Consider the following 16,239-nt stretch of genomic DNA (forward strand, 5'->3'; position numbering starts at 1 on the left):
GCTTGGAGATGATCAGTGACTTGATGTTCCCTGATTGGTGATAAAGATATTGATAAATCATGTTGGAGGAGAGCGACAGTGTTGAAGATGTAAACTCTGTTGGGCAGCCATGTCTCTATCGGGAGCGTTTGAAGATATCTTCTTAATGATTACTCTGTGGGGATATGATCTTGTGAACCCGGCTTTGTGGGGAGACATGGGTGAAAGTTGCCCCCAGTATTATAGTAACTACTACTTGATTTAGGACACGTCACTTAAAATGTCAAACTGGACTTGTATAGATTTGCCCCCAGTTAGCAGGAACTTTGGAAAGATTCGCCTTGCGAGGCCTTTATAAGATGTGCACTTTAGGAGACATGCCCCTAGTAATCATATGCCCAATATGATGTCCTATGTTGGTTGAGAAGTAGCTTCAGATTTTCTTGGATGCGTGCCCCTGATTATTTTGGCATCCTTGAGAGGTTCTCGGAATCTTGACTTGATTGCCCCAGATTGTTTGGACAAATAGTTTGAAACCCACTTGAGGTGTATGCCTTTGATTGTTTGGCTTTTGAGAGATTCTTATAATCTTGACTGGATTGCCCCAGATTGGTTGGGCAAAGCATGCCATGCCCCTTGTATACGTAGGATACATTGCTTCTCGGCGTAACCTTGTCTGTCGGGATAACTTTCAGTCATTAGTTGTACCCTGTGCAAGTTTTTTCTGATGCTAACTTTTGAAATTATGTAGCAGAATATGTTTAATAATGAATTCATGAGATGCAATGCATACGTTTGTCTTGAGTTTTAAAAAAAAAAAAACATTAAAACAAGAGACGTAAAAGTGTGATATTTGTAAAACATGCTATTTTTTGTAGAAGCGAAATGTCCTCTCAGCATTTTAGTAAACCTTAAGGAGTCGGGATACCTTTTTGGTGACAGTATGCTTTCGAACTAACCATGCTTCAGTTAGGACTTTCAAGGGTTGTAACGTGGCTTGGTTCACGGTTTTGAGAAACAAAAGATAAAGGCTCAAAGTTTATTTATACCCATCCCCTTCTTCGTGATGTTCTTCATTCCTAAGCTCAGTTGGTTCGACTTATGCATTCAGGTTCCAAGAGACTTTTGGATTTGCGCCTTTGATAATGTTGATGGTTCGCAAACAAAGAGAACTTTTGAGATGGCAGTCACTTCTTCCTTTTGGTAGTCACAACTTTGAGTTGTTCAAGAATTTATTGACTCCTCTCTTTTTTTTCCTTCATCTTTTTGATATCCCTAACTTTTGCCTGAACTGTCTATTTTGAGCTTATAGTCAGCGGGATGCCTTGATTTTTGCCTAAGTCACCTTTTTGATTTTTGACTTAGCAGGCTTTCCTTTGTATATATGTTTTTTCATTTTTTTTTGAAAGATATTGACTGTGTTTCTTAATGATTGATGAACCATCATTGGCTTTTGATTGACATCTCTAGCGCTTCTTTGATGTGTGCGGATGAACGCTTGTAGTTGAAACCTTTGTTGAAAGGTGTACTGAATGATTCTCTTAAAATAGAATGCACAGCCAAATTAACTGAGAACTACCCTGCCCCAGGTTATGATCAAGGGTTTTCAATTAGTACAAGAAAGAACTTCTACTTCTTAGGCTCAAAGGGGTTAACGAGGGATTATCATCCTTATACCTCCACTGTTTAGGAATTGAAATAATGCCTGTACATCGTCAACATAGTCTGTTCAAAAGCATACTGTATGAGGTTGCGGTATCGTTTTCGTCATCCTCCCTCAAAAGGCTTACAGCTTAGCAGGAGTTGAATAAACACAAAACATATGCAAAGTAAATACGTGATTTAAAATGAGTGGTAACGAAATAATGTATTCAAGACAAACATATGCAATGCACTGATGATAATTATTAAAACAGATAATGTCTATCATAAGTCAAATGTTTTAATCAAACAGAATAAAAATTGCAAATGAAAGTAAATCTAATGATCTAAAAAGTTCATCCTTCTAGCCATCCATAGCATTAGCAATCTTGTTGTGATTAGGCATGGGAGCAGTGATCACATTAGGAGTTGCAGGGGGGTCGAACTCAATTTCTCCAGCGTCAATCATATCTTGGATCTTATTCTTCAACGACCAACAATTCTCCGTGTCATGTCCAGGACTGTTAGAATGATATGCGCACCTCGCGTTGGGCTTGTAACTAGGAGCAGAGGTGTTAGGATTCTTAGGAGGATCCCTCAGGGGAACCAAATTTGCCTTTAGCAGATGTTGTAAAGCTTGAGCTAACGACATATTGATCTTGGTGAATTGACGCTTAGGTGCATCTGGCTTGCGTCGTTGTTGTGGAACTGGTGTAGAGATTCAGAGTATCCGGGGTTCGAGTTTCCAGAATGTGTATCTGATTGGAATGTTTCAGAAGTCTGGGGGTCAAGCTTCCAGAATGTTCGTCTGATTGGAACTTTCAGAATGTCCGGGGTTCGAGCTTCCGGAATGTATATCTGATTGGAATGTTTCAGAAGTCTGGGGGTCAAGCTTCCAGAATGTTCATCTGATTGGAACTTTCAGAATGTCCGGGGTTCGAGCTTCCGGAATGTATATCTGATTGGAATGTTTCAGAAGTCTGGGGGTCAAGCTTCCAGAATGTTCATCTGATTAGGATTGATTTGTTGATGGTATTTGTCTGACTAGTTGGTCGACCTGAAAGGAAAAGTTAGTTTTATGCGATGTTTATGAATGTAGATGCAATGTTCAAGGATCGTTAGGAAATTTAGTTTGCGACATTAGGAAATGATTGGTCACCGCTTCGTCTGAAGAATCTTGGTTTTTGTCTTGGGATGTCCTTCTTTGAGAATCAAGCTCACCATATCGAGTGGGTCATCGCCTCTGATTCAGGATACTTCCGAACTGGAAGGTACGTGGCCAGAGGAAAATAAATCCTCTTGCCCCTTGATTAGGTACTGAGTCTATGAATTGGAAGGTATGTGGCCAGAGGAAAATAAATCCTCTTGCCCCTAGATAGGAATTCAGTCCTTGATAAGAGCACCTGAAATTGCGCGCCCTAAATCCCTAAGATCCTTGAAAGGGTTAGTTAAATCATGTTATGCTTATGATGTCATGATGTCATGATGTCATGCGAATGCAGTTCATTAGTCATAGTGTGAGATAGTAAGGACAAACAGGTCCTCTCAACAAAACCTGCGAGGAAATGAAGGTTAGTAGCAAACACAAACAAGTCACACAAGTCACGCAAGTCACACAAGTCACACAATTTTTGGCTTAAGGCTTGCATGGAGTCTGATCAGGTGTCCTTCCCAAGGGTATTTCTATGGATAAGGAGATTTCAGCAACGGGTTCTACCAAGTGACCCAGAATTGTCAGCCCCCTCTAAAGCACCCTCGAACATGGTACATGCATACCACGCAATGATACTTTAGGAAGAAACCTATCTGAGCTGTAGTATCGGGTAGCGACCATAACTTGGCATGCACCAAGAATAGCCCTCCCACTACGTTCCTAAAAGTCAGGATGAGTTAAAGGTGATTAAAGGTCCTTGAGCTCCGACGCACCCAAAGATACATGCGTAAACCTCTCTCATGCAAAAGAGGTACGCAATAACCAGTGGAGGCCTAACTCAAGCGCGAACTTCATTTTGACCAACCCCAAGCATGCACAAGGGGAGTCTCCATGACTATGCCGCTCCTAATCTTAAGTGTTCTTGAATCCGGGAATAGGATTCGTCCTTCAATTTTCCCAAAACAGCCCTGAAAAATAAAGCAAGCAAAGCAAACAATAGAAAACATTTAAGTGAATCCTAAACTTTTAAGGTAACCCCTCTTTTATCGAATTTTTTCCCCAGCAGAGTCGCCAGTTCTGTAATACGGTGAACTGACTTTTATAATTGAAAATGTCGCGGTTAAGCAAGAGTCGCCACCGACTTTTATTTTATCCAAACAAATTCGGAAAGGCAAAAAGAAACAGAAAAAAACCTTTTTAAAGAAATCTAAGTTCGGGGGGTAATTTATGCAAAGGGAAGGTGTAAGGCACCCTTTGCATCCATGGTTTTCCATGGGCTCTTAATTGCTTTGCTTGCTCATTTGTTTAGAAAAAAGTAGATGAAAGAGATAGGGACTTTAGCTCGTAAATGAGCGTTGCCCTTTTGAAAAATTATGAGAAAGAATATAATAAAAAGGTTTGAGCATTGCAAGGCAATTAGGGGCAATTACCTTAAACTCAGATGATAGGTCTCTTTTTAGCCTTTCAGAATGAAAGGGGTCTATCCTTGCCATAAGAGGGCAGGAAGCCTTTCGTTTGGAGGTTGAAGGGTCATCGAAGCATCCTTTGCCATAAGACTGTCCCATGCCATAGAAGGGCAGGTAGTCTAAGGCAAGGATCAGAATAAGCCACTTCGTAGGCAGCCAGAAGATACCTCAGCCTTTTTCCGTAGGCAACTTCCGAGGGTCGAGGTCATATTGCGTATCGAAGGCAGCATCATTTAGGGTCGTATGACCTTTAGTATTCGAGGCAGCATGGCTGAGGTATCTTCGAATTCGAGGGACGTGGCTTATTCTGCAAAAACACAAAGGCAACAGGCAACAAGACAACAAAACAACAAGGCAACAAGGCAACAGAGAGGTTACCCAAAGGGTGCGTGTGTGCAACAATCACGTGATTATATTCAGATATTTATCTTTTAATTAGTTATTCTAATTCAGTTTAAGGCTTGCACTCCCTAAGATTACTAACCACGCAGTATATAATAATATAAAGCAATAAAGGGGGGCGGGAAATTGTAACCAGCGGATCCCTTATTAGGGTTGACACAAGTAATAATAAAATAGAAAAAATATTTAAGATAGGGTTCAGGGTTACCAGACTCGTCGCTTTGGCGGTCGACAAACCCTGAAAATTGAAAAGAAAGAATAAACAGAAAAAGGGGTGAGTGTATTATTTGTTCAGAGACAATTAGGGTTAACCATAAAAATGAAAATAATAATAAAAGAAAAAGGGTAAAAGAAACTTAGCTTCGTGTTTTTGAAGGTTGATAATTGGAGGTAGCCTGAAGCATTGACTCTGACCATTGAAACATTGACAATAGAAAAGGAAGTAAGTGTAGGAGGAGTTCATTGTCAGCGGGGATCAAACCCAAAAAATAAAAGGTGAAAGAAAATTTAAATAAGGAAAGGATAGAACTTAACTTTTGTTTGACATGGCGCGCAGTTGGAGGATCTTGAGGTAACTCTGAAAATTTGCGCAAAGAAGAGAAGAGGATTTGCGAATATCCACGAGAATGGATAAACCGCTCGAATATACCTCGCAATAATTAAGAAGATGGTAGGAACAAATATATGTATCATAATGTATGAATAAATGGGCAAAAATATGAACAATGACTAATAAAAAAAATTAACAAGAGATAACAAACCTTAATTTCTAAATAAATACTAACTAAAATAATATGTTTAGTATCTTTATATAAGAAATAAAATCTAATAAATCTCATCTAATAAAACTTTTTTGGTGCTTGATTTATATGTTCTTAAGTCTTGAAGCTAAGACAAAAGCAAAAACTAAAACTTAACATTTGGGCTTAATTTGTTATGATCCCAAAATGACTTAAAGTCTTTTATAAAAAAAATGAAATTCAATTAAAATTATAAATTAGAACATATAATGAAAAAAAAACTTTAGAGATTTGCATCTCTTTTCACGGTACAGTATCACACACGTTTCACTCTCCTTTTCTTTTAATATTAAATTTTGAAACTTGGAAATTACAACAAGAACCAACCAACATATGCCATATGTCGCTAAAATAAATAAATAAAAACAAGAAAAGAGACAATTAAGTATAATGCTAAACTAATGAAGGAAAACAAACACAGACTCATTCTTTTTCTTCTCCAAGTTCTCTCATCTCTCTATTATAGTAAAAATGAAAATAGCCATGGTCAATGCATTATAAAACTCACCGAGACAGAGTGGCAAAAATTTCTACGACGGTCTCCGTAAATGCGAGATCGGAAGAGACACCGTTGATTTTGGCGGCCGATCTATGATTAGCGGGTGGTCAAGGCGGTTGACGGTGGTGTCCGGTCAGCGACGATGGAAGAACCGAGGGCGACGTGAGCGGACGGTGGAGCGGCTGGCTTCCCACGACGGCGAGCCGATGGCAGATCTGATAGTGGCGATGTTGTTGCGGCAGTGGTATTCCGCTGGGGTTGTCTCCGATGGCTTGTCTTCTCTTTTTTCTGCAAAAACAAGAACAGTACACAATAATAACAAGATGACGGTTAAAATATCGACGTGGCTGTCTCGGTTTGACTTAGCTTCATCTCTCCGCTTCTGTTGCGTCGGTGATGTATTTTTATTGAAGCAATTTGCAGGTGAATTATTATTGTGTATTGCTGTTTTCCTGAAAGTGCTGGTAGAGTATCAGGGTCCGTCCATAAGGGTTAAAATTGTTGGTTTATATAAGAAAAAAAACTAGGTTAATTGAAAAGGAAATAAATTAATTTTATCAATCAAGATAATCAAAAAATATAATTCAATTAAATTGATTTTGATTTTTGTGACTATCTTACTCAATCAAATTAAATTACTTCTAAAATGAACAAAATCTTTTCAAATCCTATTTTTATGATTTTTTGCCTATTTTTTGAATATAAAGTACATAAAGTGAAAAAAACATTTTTCTTTTAAAATAATAAATAAATAAATACGAAAAATAATATTTAAATATTAAAAAACTTATTTTTGTGAATTTTTCAGTAATAAGTGAAAATAAAATTAAAATAGTTAGAAACAAATAAAAAAGGGACAAATGTCAAAAGTGGGATTCGAACTCAGGACCTCTCGCTCTTGTACCTTTCTCACCCAAATCCTTACCAATTGTGTCATGTTAATTATTCGAGATAAAATGACATATGCAAATATATGAGGGCAAATTTTAGGGTATGACACAACACAATTCACATCCCCTACTTTTCCCTCTTCTATGGCCTTGACTACTTGAGCCGAATAAACGTTGATCTCTACTTTGAAATAGTTTAATCTTTGAGCTTACTCCAATCCTTCCATAACTCCCCAAAATTCCGCAAGAAGTGCACTACTCCTTCCGAAAAATTTGGAGAATCCTCCCTTCCAATCTCCTTTGTAGTCCCTTAGAGTTCCTCCACATCCCGATACATTATCGAGTTTGCTAGCTCCATCAGAGTTGAGCTTAATCATTGATTGAACTGGTGGAATCCACCTTATATAATTATTCTCACTGTTCTCAAAGCCAACTGCTTTATGCAAAATCATGACTTGCTTGTAGTCTACGCGTCTTTTCAATATCTGCGAAGCCGAATCAAAAGGCCTCACATAATCCTCACATGCTCTTCTTCATTTCTCCATGACCACACAACATGACAAGCTGCGATCCAGGTACTGCTCCAATAGTTGCTATCTTAATTAAGATTCAAGCGTATCCACTCTGCACTGTTGGCAGCAAAGAACTCCAAGCTGATTTCACTAGGAATCAATTTTTGCCAAATTTGGTTAATGTAGGCACAATCACGCAGAGCATGGATACTTGTCTCACATATATTGCCACATCTTGTACATCCTGCACTTCCAAGCCCCTTTTTACTTTTACTATAATTAGTGAGAAAACAATCATGTTTGAAAAGCCACATGAAGGTTTTGCACCTCTCCGGAACCGATGCTTTCCAGATTTTAATCCAATCCAGATCCATAGCATTTCTGTTAAATCCTTCCAGCTCATTGAACATTTCCTTGACTGAGAATTTATCCTTGCATGTACTTGCAAACAAAACACGTAAGTACCATTCTCCTCGCTCGGAGGGACGCACGCCATAATCTTCTCTATCCACTGCGTTGGCAACCAATTTTTCAGTGTGTTTAAATTCCAACCACCAACCTCATTAATTAAGTCACACACATGGGCTCCTTTGAGGTTTTATGGGATAGTCACATTGAGATCAGCCACACGATACTCTTGCCCTAACCAAATATCTTCCCAAGCCTTAATATTTGTACCATCTCCAATGATCCACATTCCCGTCTCCAGCATACTTGGGATAGTGTTGGCTATATCCTTCCAAAAACTAGAATCAGACTACCTAATCTTCATGCAGTCCTCTCAATCCAGAATTTTGTATTTGTTTTTTTAAAACATTACACCATTGTTCATTTGACTAATTATAGACAGACCAACCAAATTTCATGAGACAAACATAGTTTAAAACATTGAGGTCTCTAAGTCCAACTCCTCCCATATGCTTTGGCTGCGTAACTGTATCCCATGCAACAACATGCATCTTCCGTTTGTCCTCAGTGTCACCCCACACAAAACTTCTCTGCAGCCCATGAATAACATCAATGCATGATTTTGGTAATTTGTTTGTCATCATGGGATATAAAGGGATAGCCTCAATAACACTTTTAGCAAGAGTAATTCTCCCAGCTAAGGCCAAGCTATTTCTCTTACAACAGTTCAGCTTTGTTGCCACCTAATCAACTATGTACTAAAAGTCCTCTTTCTTCAACCTTTTCCCACTTAAGGGAACCCCAAGGTATCTACCAAACTTTTCGTGTGCCTAAAATTACATATCTTCTGTCGCTTTTTTTGCATGTTCCTATTCACATTCAGGGAGAATAAATGCTCGTTTTTTCCTGGCTAATTTCTTGGCCAGACATACTACAAAACTTATCAAGAGTTTCTAACACACACTTCAATTGGTTCTCATACGCCTCACCAAAGATCAAAAGATCATCTGCGAACATGAGATGAGAGATCATAACTCCCTGTTTCCCTAGCCTCACTCCTCTCCACTTTTGATTTTCAACTTCTTCTTCAATTAAGTGTGACAACTTGTCCATACATAACGCAAACAAATATGGTGAGATAGGATCACCTTGGCGAATGCCTCTTTGAGGTCTAAAGTATTCATTTCTTTCTCCGTCCCAATTCACATTGGTTTCAACGCTTGTAACCGAATGCATAACCACCTTCATGAAATTCTCCGAAATGTGAATTTCTTGCAAGGTTCTCCATATAAACTCCCAGTTCAATTTCTCATAAGCTTTTGACAGGTCCACGTTTATAGCAAATGCTCATTTCCTTCCTTTCATTCTTTCCATCGTGTGCATGGCTTCTTTAGCAATGATTATATTTTCATAGATTAGTCTGCCTGGTACAAAGCCAGTCTGATAAGGAGAAACCACACTATTCATATGGTTCTTGAATCTTCCTATAACAATTTTGCTCAACACCTTGTAGATAGTATTACAAAGAGATATTGGCCTGTATTGGGAAACCGTGTTTGGATTATAAACCTTTGGTATTAAGCAAATATCTGTTTTATTAACATATTCAATCTCCCTTGGGTTATCCCATAACTTGCTCACATATTCACATACCGTTTTACCAACCACTTCCCAAGATTTTTGATAAAACCCCGCCGGAAAGCCATCTGGCCCAGGAACTTTCCAGGGTTTCATTTCAAACATGGCTTTTCTGATCTCTTCTTTACTAATCTTAGTTTCCATCTTCAATAATTCTTCCTCCGGAATATATTTGAACGTGATCCTAGTCTGGTGCCAACAGTTCCATTTATCGCCAATAGAGAATAACTTCTGAAACTTCTCATTCGCATGTTTTTTAATTTCTTCACTATAATCAATCCATTATCCATTATCGTCCTTTATCATCATAATTTTGTTCTTTCTCCTTCTATTGACAGTATTTAAATGGGTGTATTTGGTATTTCGATCACCATCCACCAGCCACGGTACTCTCGACCTCTAGAACCACATGAGTTCCTCTTGTTTCAAAATATTCTTCAGACCACGTTTGCGATTATCTACTTTGTTTTGCCTAAATCCTGCAAGGTTACAAAGAAATGTTTGTTGAGTAACATCTCCACTTTTTTTTTAATAACTTGACCTTTACGGACTGCAAAACCGTTCATCTTTGCAAACCAACAGTACCATGTGTAAGCTATTTCCAGACTTCCAAATTGCAGCTTCGAAACATCATCACATTGCAAGTTAAACATGTCCATATTTGCAATGTCGTCAAACTCGTCAACAACAAATGATTCGTCTGGAAGTTGATCTGAAGATATCGATTCATTCAATCTGTCCGAACCCCATTCCGATCCTTCCCCAGAAATTCCACCGCCGTTTGAATCTGTATTCCAATATTCGTGTCCACTAACATAACCGGAACCTATCTCGTCATCATAATCATCACCATCTAATTCGCCATCATCATCTCCATCTTCATCATCGTATTCACATCCGTAAAATTCATTATCTTCTTCCGCATCTTCATCATAGTATTCAACTTCTTCAAACTCAGAATCTTCATCAACAACTCTGTTGTCATATTCAACATTATCCAAGCATCCATCACTAACAAAATCCAGTTCACCGTCATCGTTAACACGACCATTCTCATGAAAAATCCCATCGTGTGCTTCCTAAAAAAATATAAATAACTAAATAGTAAATCAACCATCAATTATGGTTATAACCACAAGATAAGATTGTTTGAAAATTGACTTACAGAGTTAACTTGCATTACTCCATGGCCAATAACGTCACCACTATCCATCTTTAACTCAATATCTGTTACTTTTACTACGCACAAAAAACTTGTTTCAGACACAAATCGTTAATGGAAGAGGATCGAAAATGGAAGAAATGAAGAAGAAATCAGAAGGGAGCGCAAAAGAAGAAATCAGAAGGGAGCGCAAAAAGAAGAAATCAGAAGGGAGCACAAAAGAAAATGAAGAAGAGAATGGTTTCAGAAAAATAAAACGCAGAAGAGTAATGGCTGCAGAAAAAGAAATGAAGAAGGACAATGGAAGAAGGACACAGTGGAAGAAGGACGGTGAAGAAAGGTGTGTTGTACGTTTGCAAAAGGTGTAAGGGATGGTGGTGATATGGTGTGTGTTAGTGAAGTGAGTGACCATTAGGGACAGCTAATCTAACGGCTCTTGTTCATTTGAAAAAAAAAAGGAAAAAATGGTCTCTCACGGTGAGAGACCTATCCATGTTGCTCACCATAGACGGCGCCATTTCTCATACATCATCTCATCTCTCTCTTCCCTGCTATCATCATACCCTATGCAAAACTTTTGCACATCATCACCTTTTCTTCTTGCAAACCTATTGCGCTTTGCTAAACCATCCATATTTCATGTTCCTCCTTAAACCATTTCAAATCTCTCTGCATTACAATATTCAGGTATCATCAAAACTTTACCCAAAACAACTTTTTAATTCAAAGACTTGTCCCCCAATCCAACTATAAAAAAGATCATTGTTTTTTATGACATATGACAATAGTTATAGGAAACATATAAATTTGGAGAGGAGTTATTTTATTAACTGAGTTAAATTAAATATACCTCAACGGCATGAAAAAATGAGTTATTTACATTATACTTTTCACAGAAGCAAATAACAATATATATGTTAAACATTACTTACAGAAGAAAAATAGTGTAGTCAATATTTAAACCCAAAAAGATGACTGTTGAAAGAGTATAAAAAAATATATTAGAAAAAACAAAAAACATAATACATTTATTTTTCACACAAAGTTCATTTGTTATTTTCTCAACACAAACCTTCAAACAAACATTTTCTTTCTCCATCTTTAACCATACTAAATGCAACAAAAAGACATCATTGACCATTGATACTTTATTAACTATTTCTTACTTTTAGGATTATGCTAATGGAGGTTTACCAATTTCTCACACTTTTTGCAACAATTGACGACTAATTAATTATTTATTATGCTACTCAAAATAAATTACATGAATATTAAATATAAGTATTTTACAATTAAATCTCAATGACACATTTCATAATCCTAAAATTACTTTTTATAACTCTGTGAAACACGGTTTGAAACTTGGCGCAAAATAAAAAATACTTTTCATAACCATATGACATCACCAATGTAGAAGCAAATCATTAGTAAATCTCTCTGACTATGTGATGACTTTATTTATTCATTTTAAAATAATAATTTAAAACTTAATTTAAAAACTAGAAGAAAGCCTAATTATCTTTCTGTTACTTAAAAACATTTGGAATTGATTCTTATAAATCTGGTTTAACCAATACATTCAAAGGACAAAATATTGAATCTATGCTAGTCAACTTCAAACTATGATTTGTATCAGACATAAGATTAGTATCATTTAGAACTGCTATAACAGAACCATAATTAATAAATTGATTATCAAAATACATCTCAGTTCAAACTTCAAAACAAATTTCTATTTTATTTTAATATAAATATCATTATGATAAAATATACATCTATGATTAATAGAATTTTGTTTCAACCAATTTAATATTAAGACTATGTTTGAGAGTTTGGAGGGGAAGGGAGGGGAGGGCTTTCGAAAATAGGAAGAATTTAGTGAAAAAAATAAAAGGATTTTAAGTAGGAGGGTTTTGGAAGATTTGATTTTATTCATAACACAAAAACTGCATAAAATGGGGAACTAAAAAATTGTATTGAATGAGGGTTTTAAAGTGCTTACATAAATTTTCCAAATATCTTTTAGGTTGTTATACTATTTTGAAAATTAAAAATTTTGTAATGATAATGACTCTTTTATCATTCTAAACAAAATCATTTTTTCAAAAAATATCAAATATTTTTCTATATTTTTTTAAAAATTCGTTTTCGAAAACCTTCTCCGCCCCTCCCCTCCAAACTCCCAATTTATTTGATGCTTTTCATAATTTGAAGGTTGGCATCAAAATTCAAATTAAAACCATCAAATAAACTTTCTTTTTGACACAAGCATCCTAATAAATATATATGGGCAAAAGGTGGGACAGAAGATTTGAGTAGTGGGGCCTTATAAATTCTTTCAAAAGTTGTTAAATGTATAGTAATAAATAAATAAATAATAATAATCATTCTGATCTCTAAATATATGATGCATTAACACTTTAATATTTAAATGACTTAAATACACTTTTGGTTTTCATAAGTTAGCGAGTTTTTGATTTTCGTTTCTGTAAGTTTTTTTTTTTGTTTGGTTCCCTATATCTTACTTTTTGATTGAGATTTAGTCCCTAAAGCCAAAATCCGTAGGAAAATCTGCAGGTTTTCTGCGGATTTTCTTGGGAAATTTCCTGCGGATTTAGATTTTAGGGACTAAAACGAACGCGAAAGTGAAATATAGGGACTCAAACAAAAAAAATTACAGGGACGAAAATAAAAAACTCACTAACTTATAGGGACCAAAAGTGCATTTAAGCCTATTTAAATTTATCAAAAATTAAAAACACATATATAAATATTTAAATGTACGCTTTCTTATTAATTGTATGGGTCAATTTGATTTGTTAAAAATATACTTTTTTTTTAAGCCAAAAGGAAAGATTTCATAAATAAAAAAAGAAGGAGAACAAAATAAGGGGGACCAAACCAAAACCCCTTAGAAACAAAGTCTGGTCCAAGGAGTACCCCCTTATCTAACAAGTAATCTTTCCTAATATTCTTATGCACATGTTGGAACCAAAGAGAAGAATTACAATCTAAACCAATGCTAGCAAGAATATCCGCACAAAAATTGGCTTCCCTAAATATATGTGTGATCCTGAAATCTATATTCATCATATAAGCCCAGCAAACTAGCCAACGAGATCATATATTCCACGAAACTAAAGCATGGTTATTGAAAGTTTTTACAACTAGAGTGCAGTCTGATTCCATCCAAAATTTGTTTAGCTGCAATTCCATAGCTTTTTCCATGGACACAATGGCAGCCTACAACTCTGCATTTGCAGGAGGTTCACAGTCAAGGAAAACACTAAAGCTGAGAACATGATTAGCTTGACAATCCCTAAAGATACCTTCACAAGCCAATTTCCAAGGAGAGCCCCTAGCCACTCCATCAACATTGCACTTAATCCAACCTTGTAAAGGAGGAGACCAAAGAACATCAACATAACTAGAAGTCTTAGAAGGATTCAAGTTAACATCAAATCTCTTTAACATGGCAAAATTAGAGATGGTCGAATTTGATTTCCTGCAGAAGAAGTTGCCAGCCAACTTAGCCTGGGCAGCAACAAAAGCAATACAAGAATTCCGATGAATTTTAATGTTCTCCTGTCTAGCCTTGTTTCTAGAACTCCAAATTTCATAGAAAATTCCAACCATGCTAGTTTTGATGACAGCAAGAGCTTGGGCAGACCAGGACTTATCAAGCAGCTTCAAGCAATCATTGTAGCAGAGGATTTTTAAGTTGATCTCACATTTAGATTTGATCCAGTTCCACAAATTGGATGCAAAAGTGCAACTAAAGAAAAGGTGTTCCATCGATTTGGAAGAGGAGTGACAGAGAGAACACATAGAAGGAAGAGAGAAACCTCGAATGGTATAATTGTCATCAGTAGGAATTTTATGGTGAATGAATCTCCAAACAACCATTGAATGAGAGGGGGAGGGGGAATCCTTATCCCAAGGGAAGTTGGACCAGAATTTGGAAGGAGAAGGTTTAATAATGGTGTTGTAGGCAGCCTTGAAACTAAGATCCCCATTAGAAGAGCTTTTCCAAACTAGAGAATCTTCAACATTGAAGTCAGGGATTCTAACAGAAGAGATGGTGCTCAGCAGATTAGGAAAATCCATTTGTAAATCTTTGACAAACTAGCCCTGAGATGTCCACCAGTCACTAACCATGGTTTTAAAATTTTTATGAAATCTGTCATGCTCTTTGAATTTTGAAAAACACACAGATTTGAGTGTTGCTGTGAAATCTTTAACTGAAACAATAGAGTTAAAACACAAAACACAGTTAAGAGATGAATCCAGTTTGTGAAGCAGAGAAAAGGAAAATCAAATATTTTGACAAAACCTCTATAAATAACACCAAAAATGAGAAGAAGCAAACTCAAATCAAATCATAACATCATAGATAATTAAATCATAACATCATAGATCTAAGAATACGAAGGAGTGAAAAAATGGAGTGAAAAAACGAAGAAGAAAGATGGGGAAACTATGCTCGTTCTTACCGAATCAGCCGAAGATGGAGAAACGGTGGTCGCCGTCAAATTGATCGAAACCAAATGACAAAGACCGTGAGATTGTGAGATTGGAGTGGTCGAAGACATCGCTAGGTTTGTGGCTGCGCTAGGGTTTGTGGAGAAAATAGAAAAGAGAGAATACCATATGTAGAGAGATAGAGGGAAAACGGGAGCAGAAAGACAAAAGGTAAAAGTTGACGAATGAGTAGACAACACATGGCAAGTCCAAATATTCAATTTGTTAATTACTTCATTAACCTTTTGCAAGGGTAAAGTTTATTTTGGAGAAGGTTAAAATTGGGAGTTTGGTCAATTTTATAATAATGGGTAGATAGTAGATTACTTTTCATAACTCTGTGAAACACAGTTTGAAACTTGGCGCAAAATAAAAAAAAAACCTTTCATAACCATATGACATCACCAATGTAGAAGCAAATCATTAGTGAACCTCTCTGACTCTGTGATGACTTTATTTATTCATTTTAAAATAATAATTTAAAACTTAATTTAAAAACTAGAAGAAAGCCCAATTATCTTTCTGTTACTTAAAAACATTTGGAATTGATTCTTATAAATCTGGTTTAACCAATACATTCAAAGGACAAAATATTGAATCTATGCTAGTCACCTTCAAACTATGATTTGTATCAGACATAAGATTAGTATCATTTAGAACTGCTATAACAGAACCATAATTAATAAATTGATTATCAAAATACATCTCAGTTCAAACTTCAAAACAAATTTCTATTTTATTTTATTATAAATATCATATGATAAAATATATATCTACGACTAATAGATTTTTTTTTTCTAATGACGAGGGCAATAACCCAAAAACAAGGAAAACTACAAGAAAAAGTTACTAGGATTACAAATCCCAATCTTATCAAAATGCAACAATTGCTCCAAGAAGTTTGGAGCTTGCTCATTGTAAACTAAAGCCTTATCTATGCAACCTCTATTAGCCAATCTATTCGCACACGAGTTAGAGCTTCTAGGGACACATGTTATAATGACAACCTCCATTCGAGACACATACTCCAAAATCTGGCGAAGGATAGCAACACAATTCATATCCCCTACTTTTCCCTCTTCTATGGCCTTGACTACTTGAGCCGAATAAACGTTGATCTCTACTTTGAAATAGTTTAATCTTTGAGCTTACTCCAATCCTTCCATAA

General features: G+C 36.2%; 2 protein-coding genes across 2 annotated transcripts in view; one reads left to right on the plus strand and one right to left on the minus strand.

Moving 5' to 3' along the window:
* LOC131653986 (uncharacterized) overlaps positions 1 to 16,239 on the plus strand; it is a 50,031-nt gene that overhangs the window by 22,295 nt on the left and 11,497 nt on the right. The window lies entirely within an intron of this gene.
* On the minus strand, positions 13,794 to 14,657 carry LOC131651362 (uncharacterized). The gene has a single exon (XM_058921026.1). It carries the CDS (start codon positions 14,655 to 14,657, stop codon positions 13,794 to 13,796), a length of 864 nt encoding a protein of 287 aa, XP_058777009.1.

The sequence above is a fragment of the Vicia villosa genome, linkage group LG2, assembly GCF_029867415.1.
Source record: "Vicia villosa cultivar HV-30 ecotype Madison, WI linkage group LG2, Vvil1.0, whole genome shotgun sequence".
Taxonomy (NCBI): domain Eukaryota; kingdom Viridiplantae; phylum Streptophyta; class Magnoliopsida; order Fabales; family Fabaceae; genus Vicia; species Vicia villosa.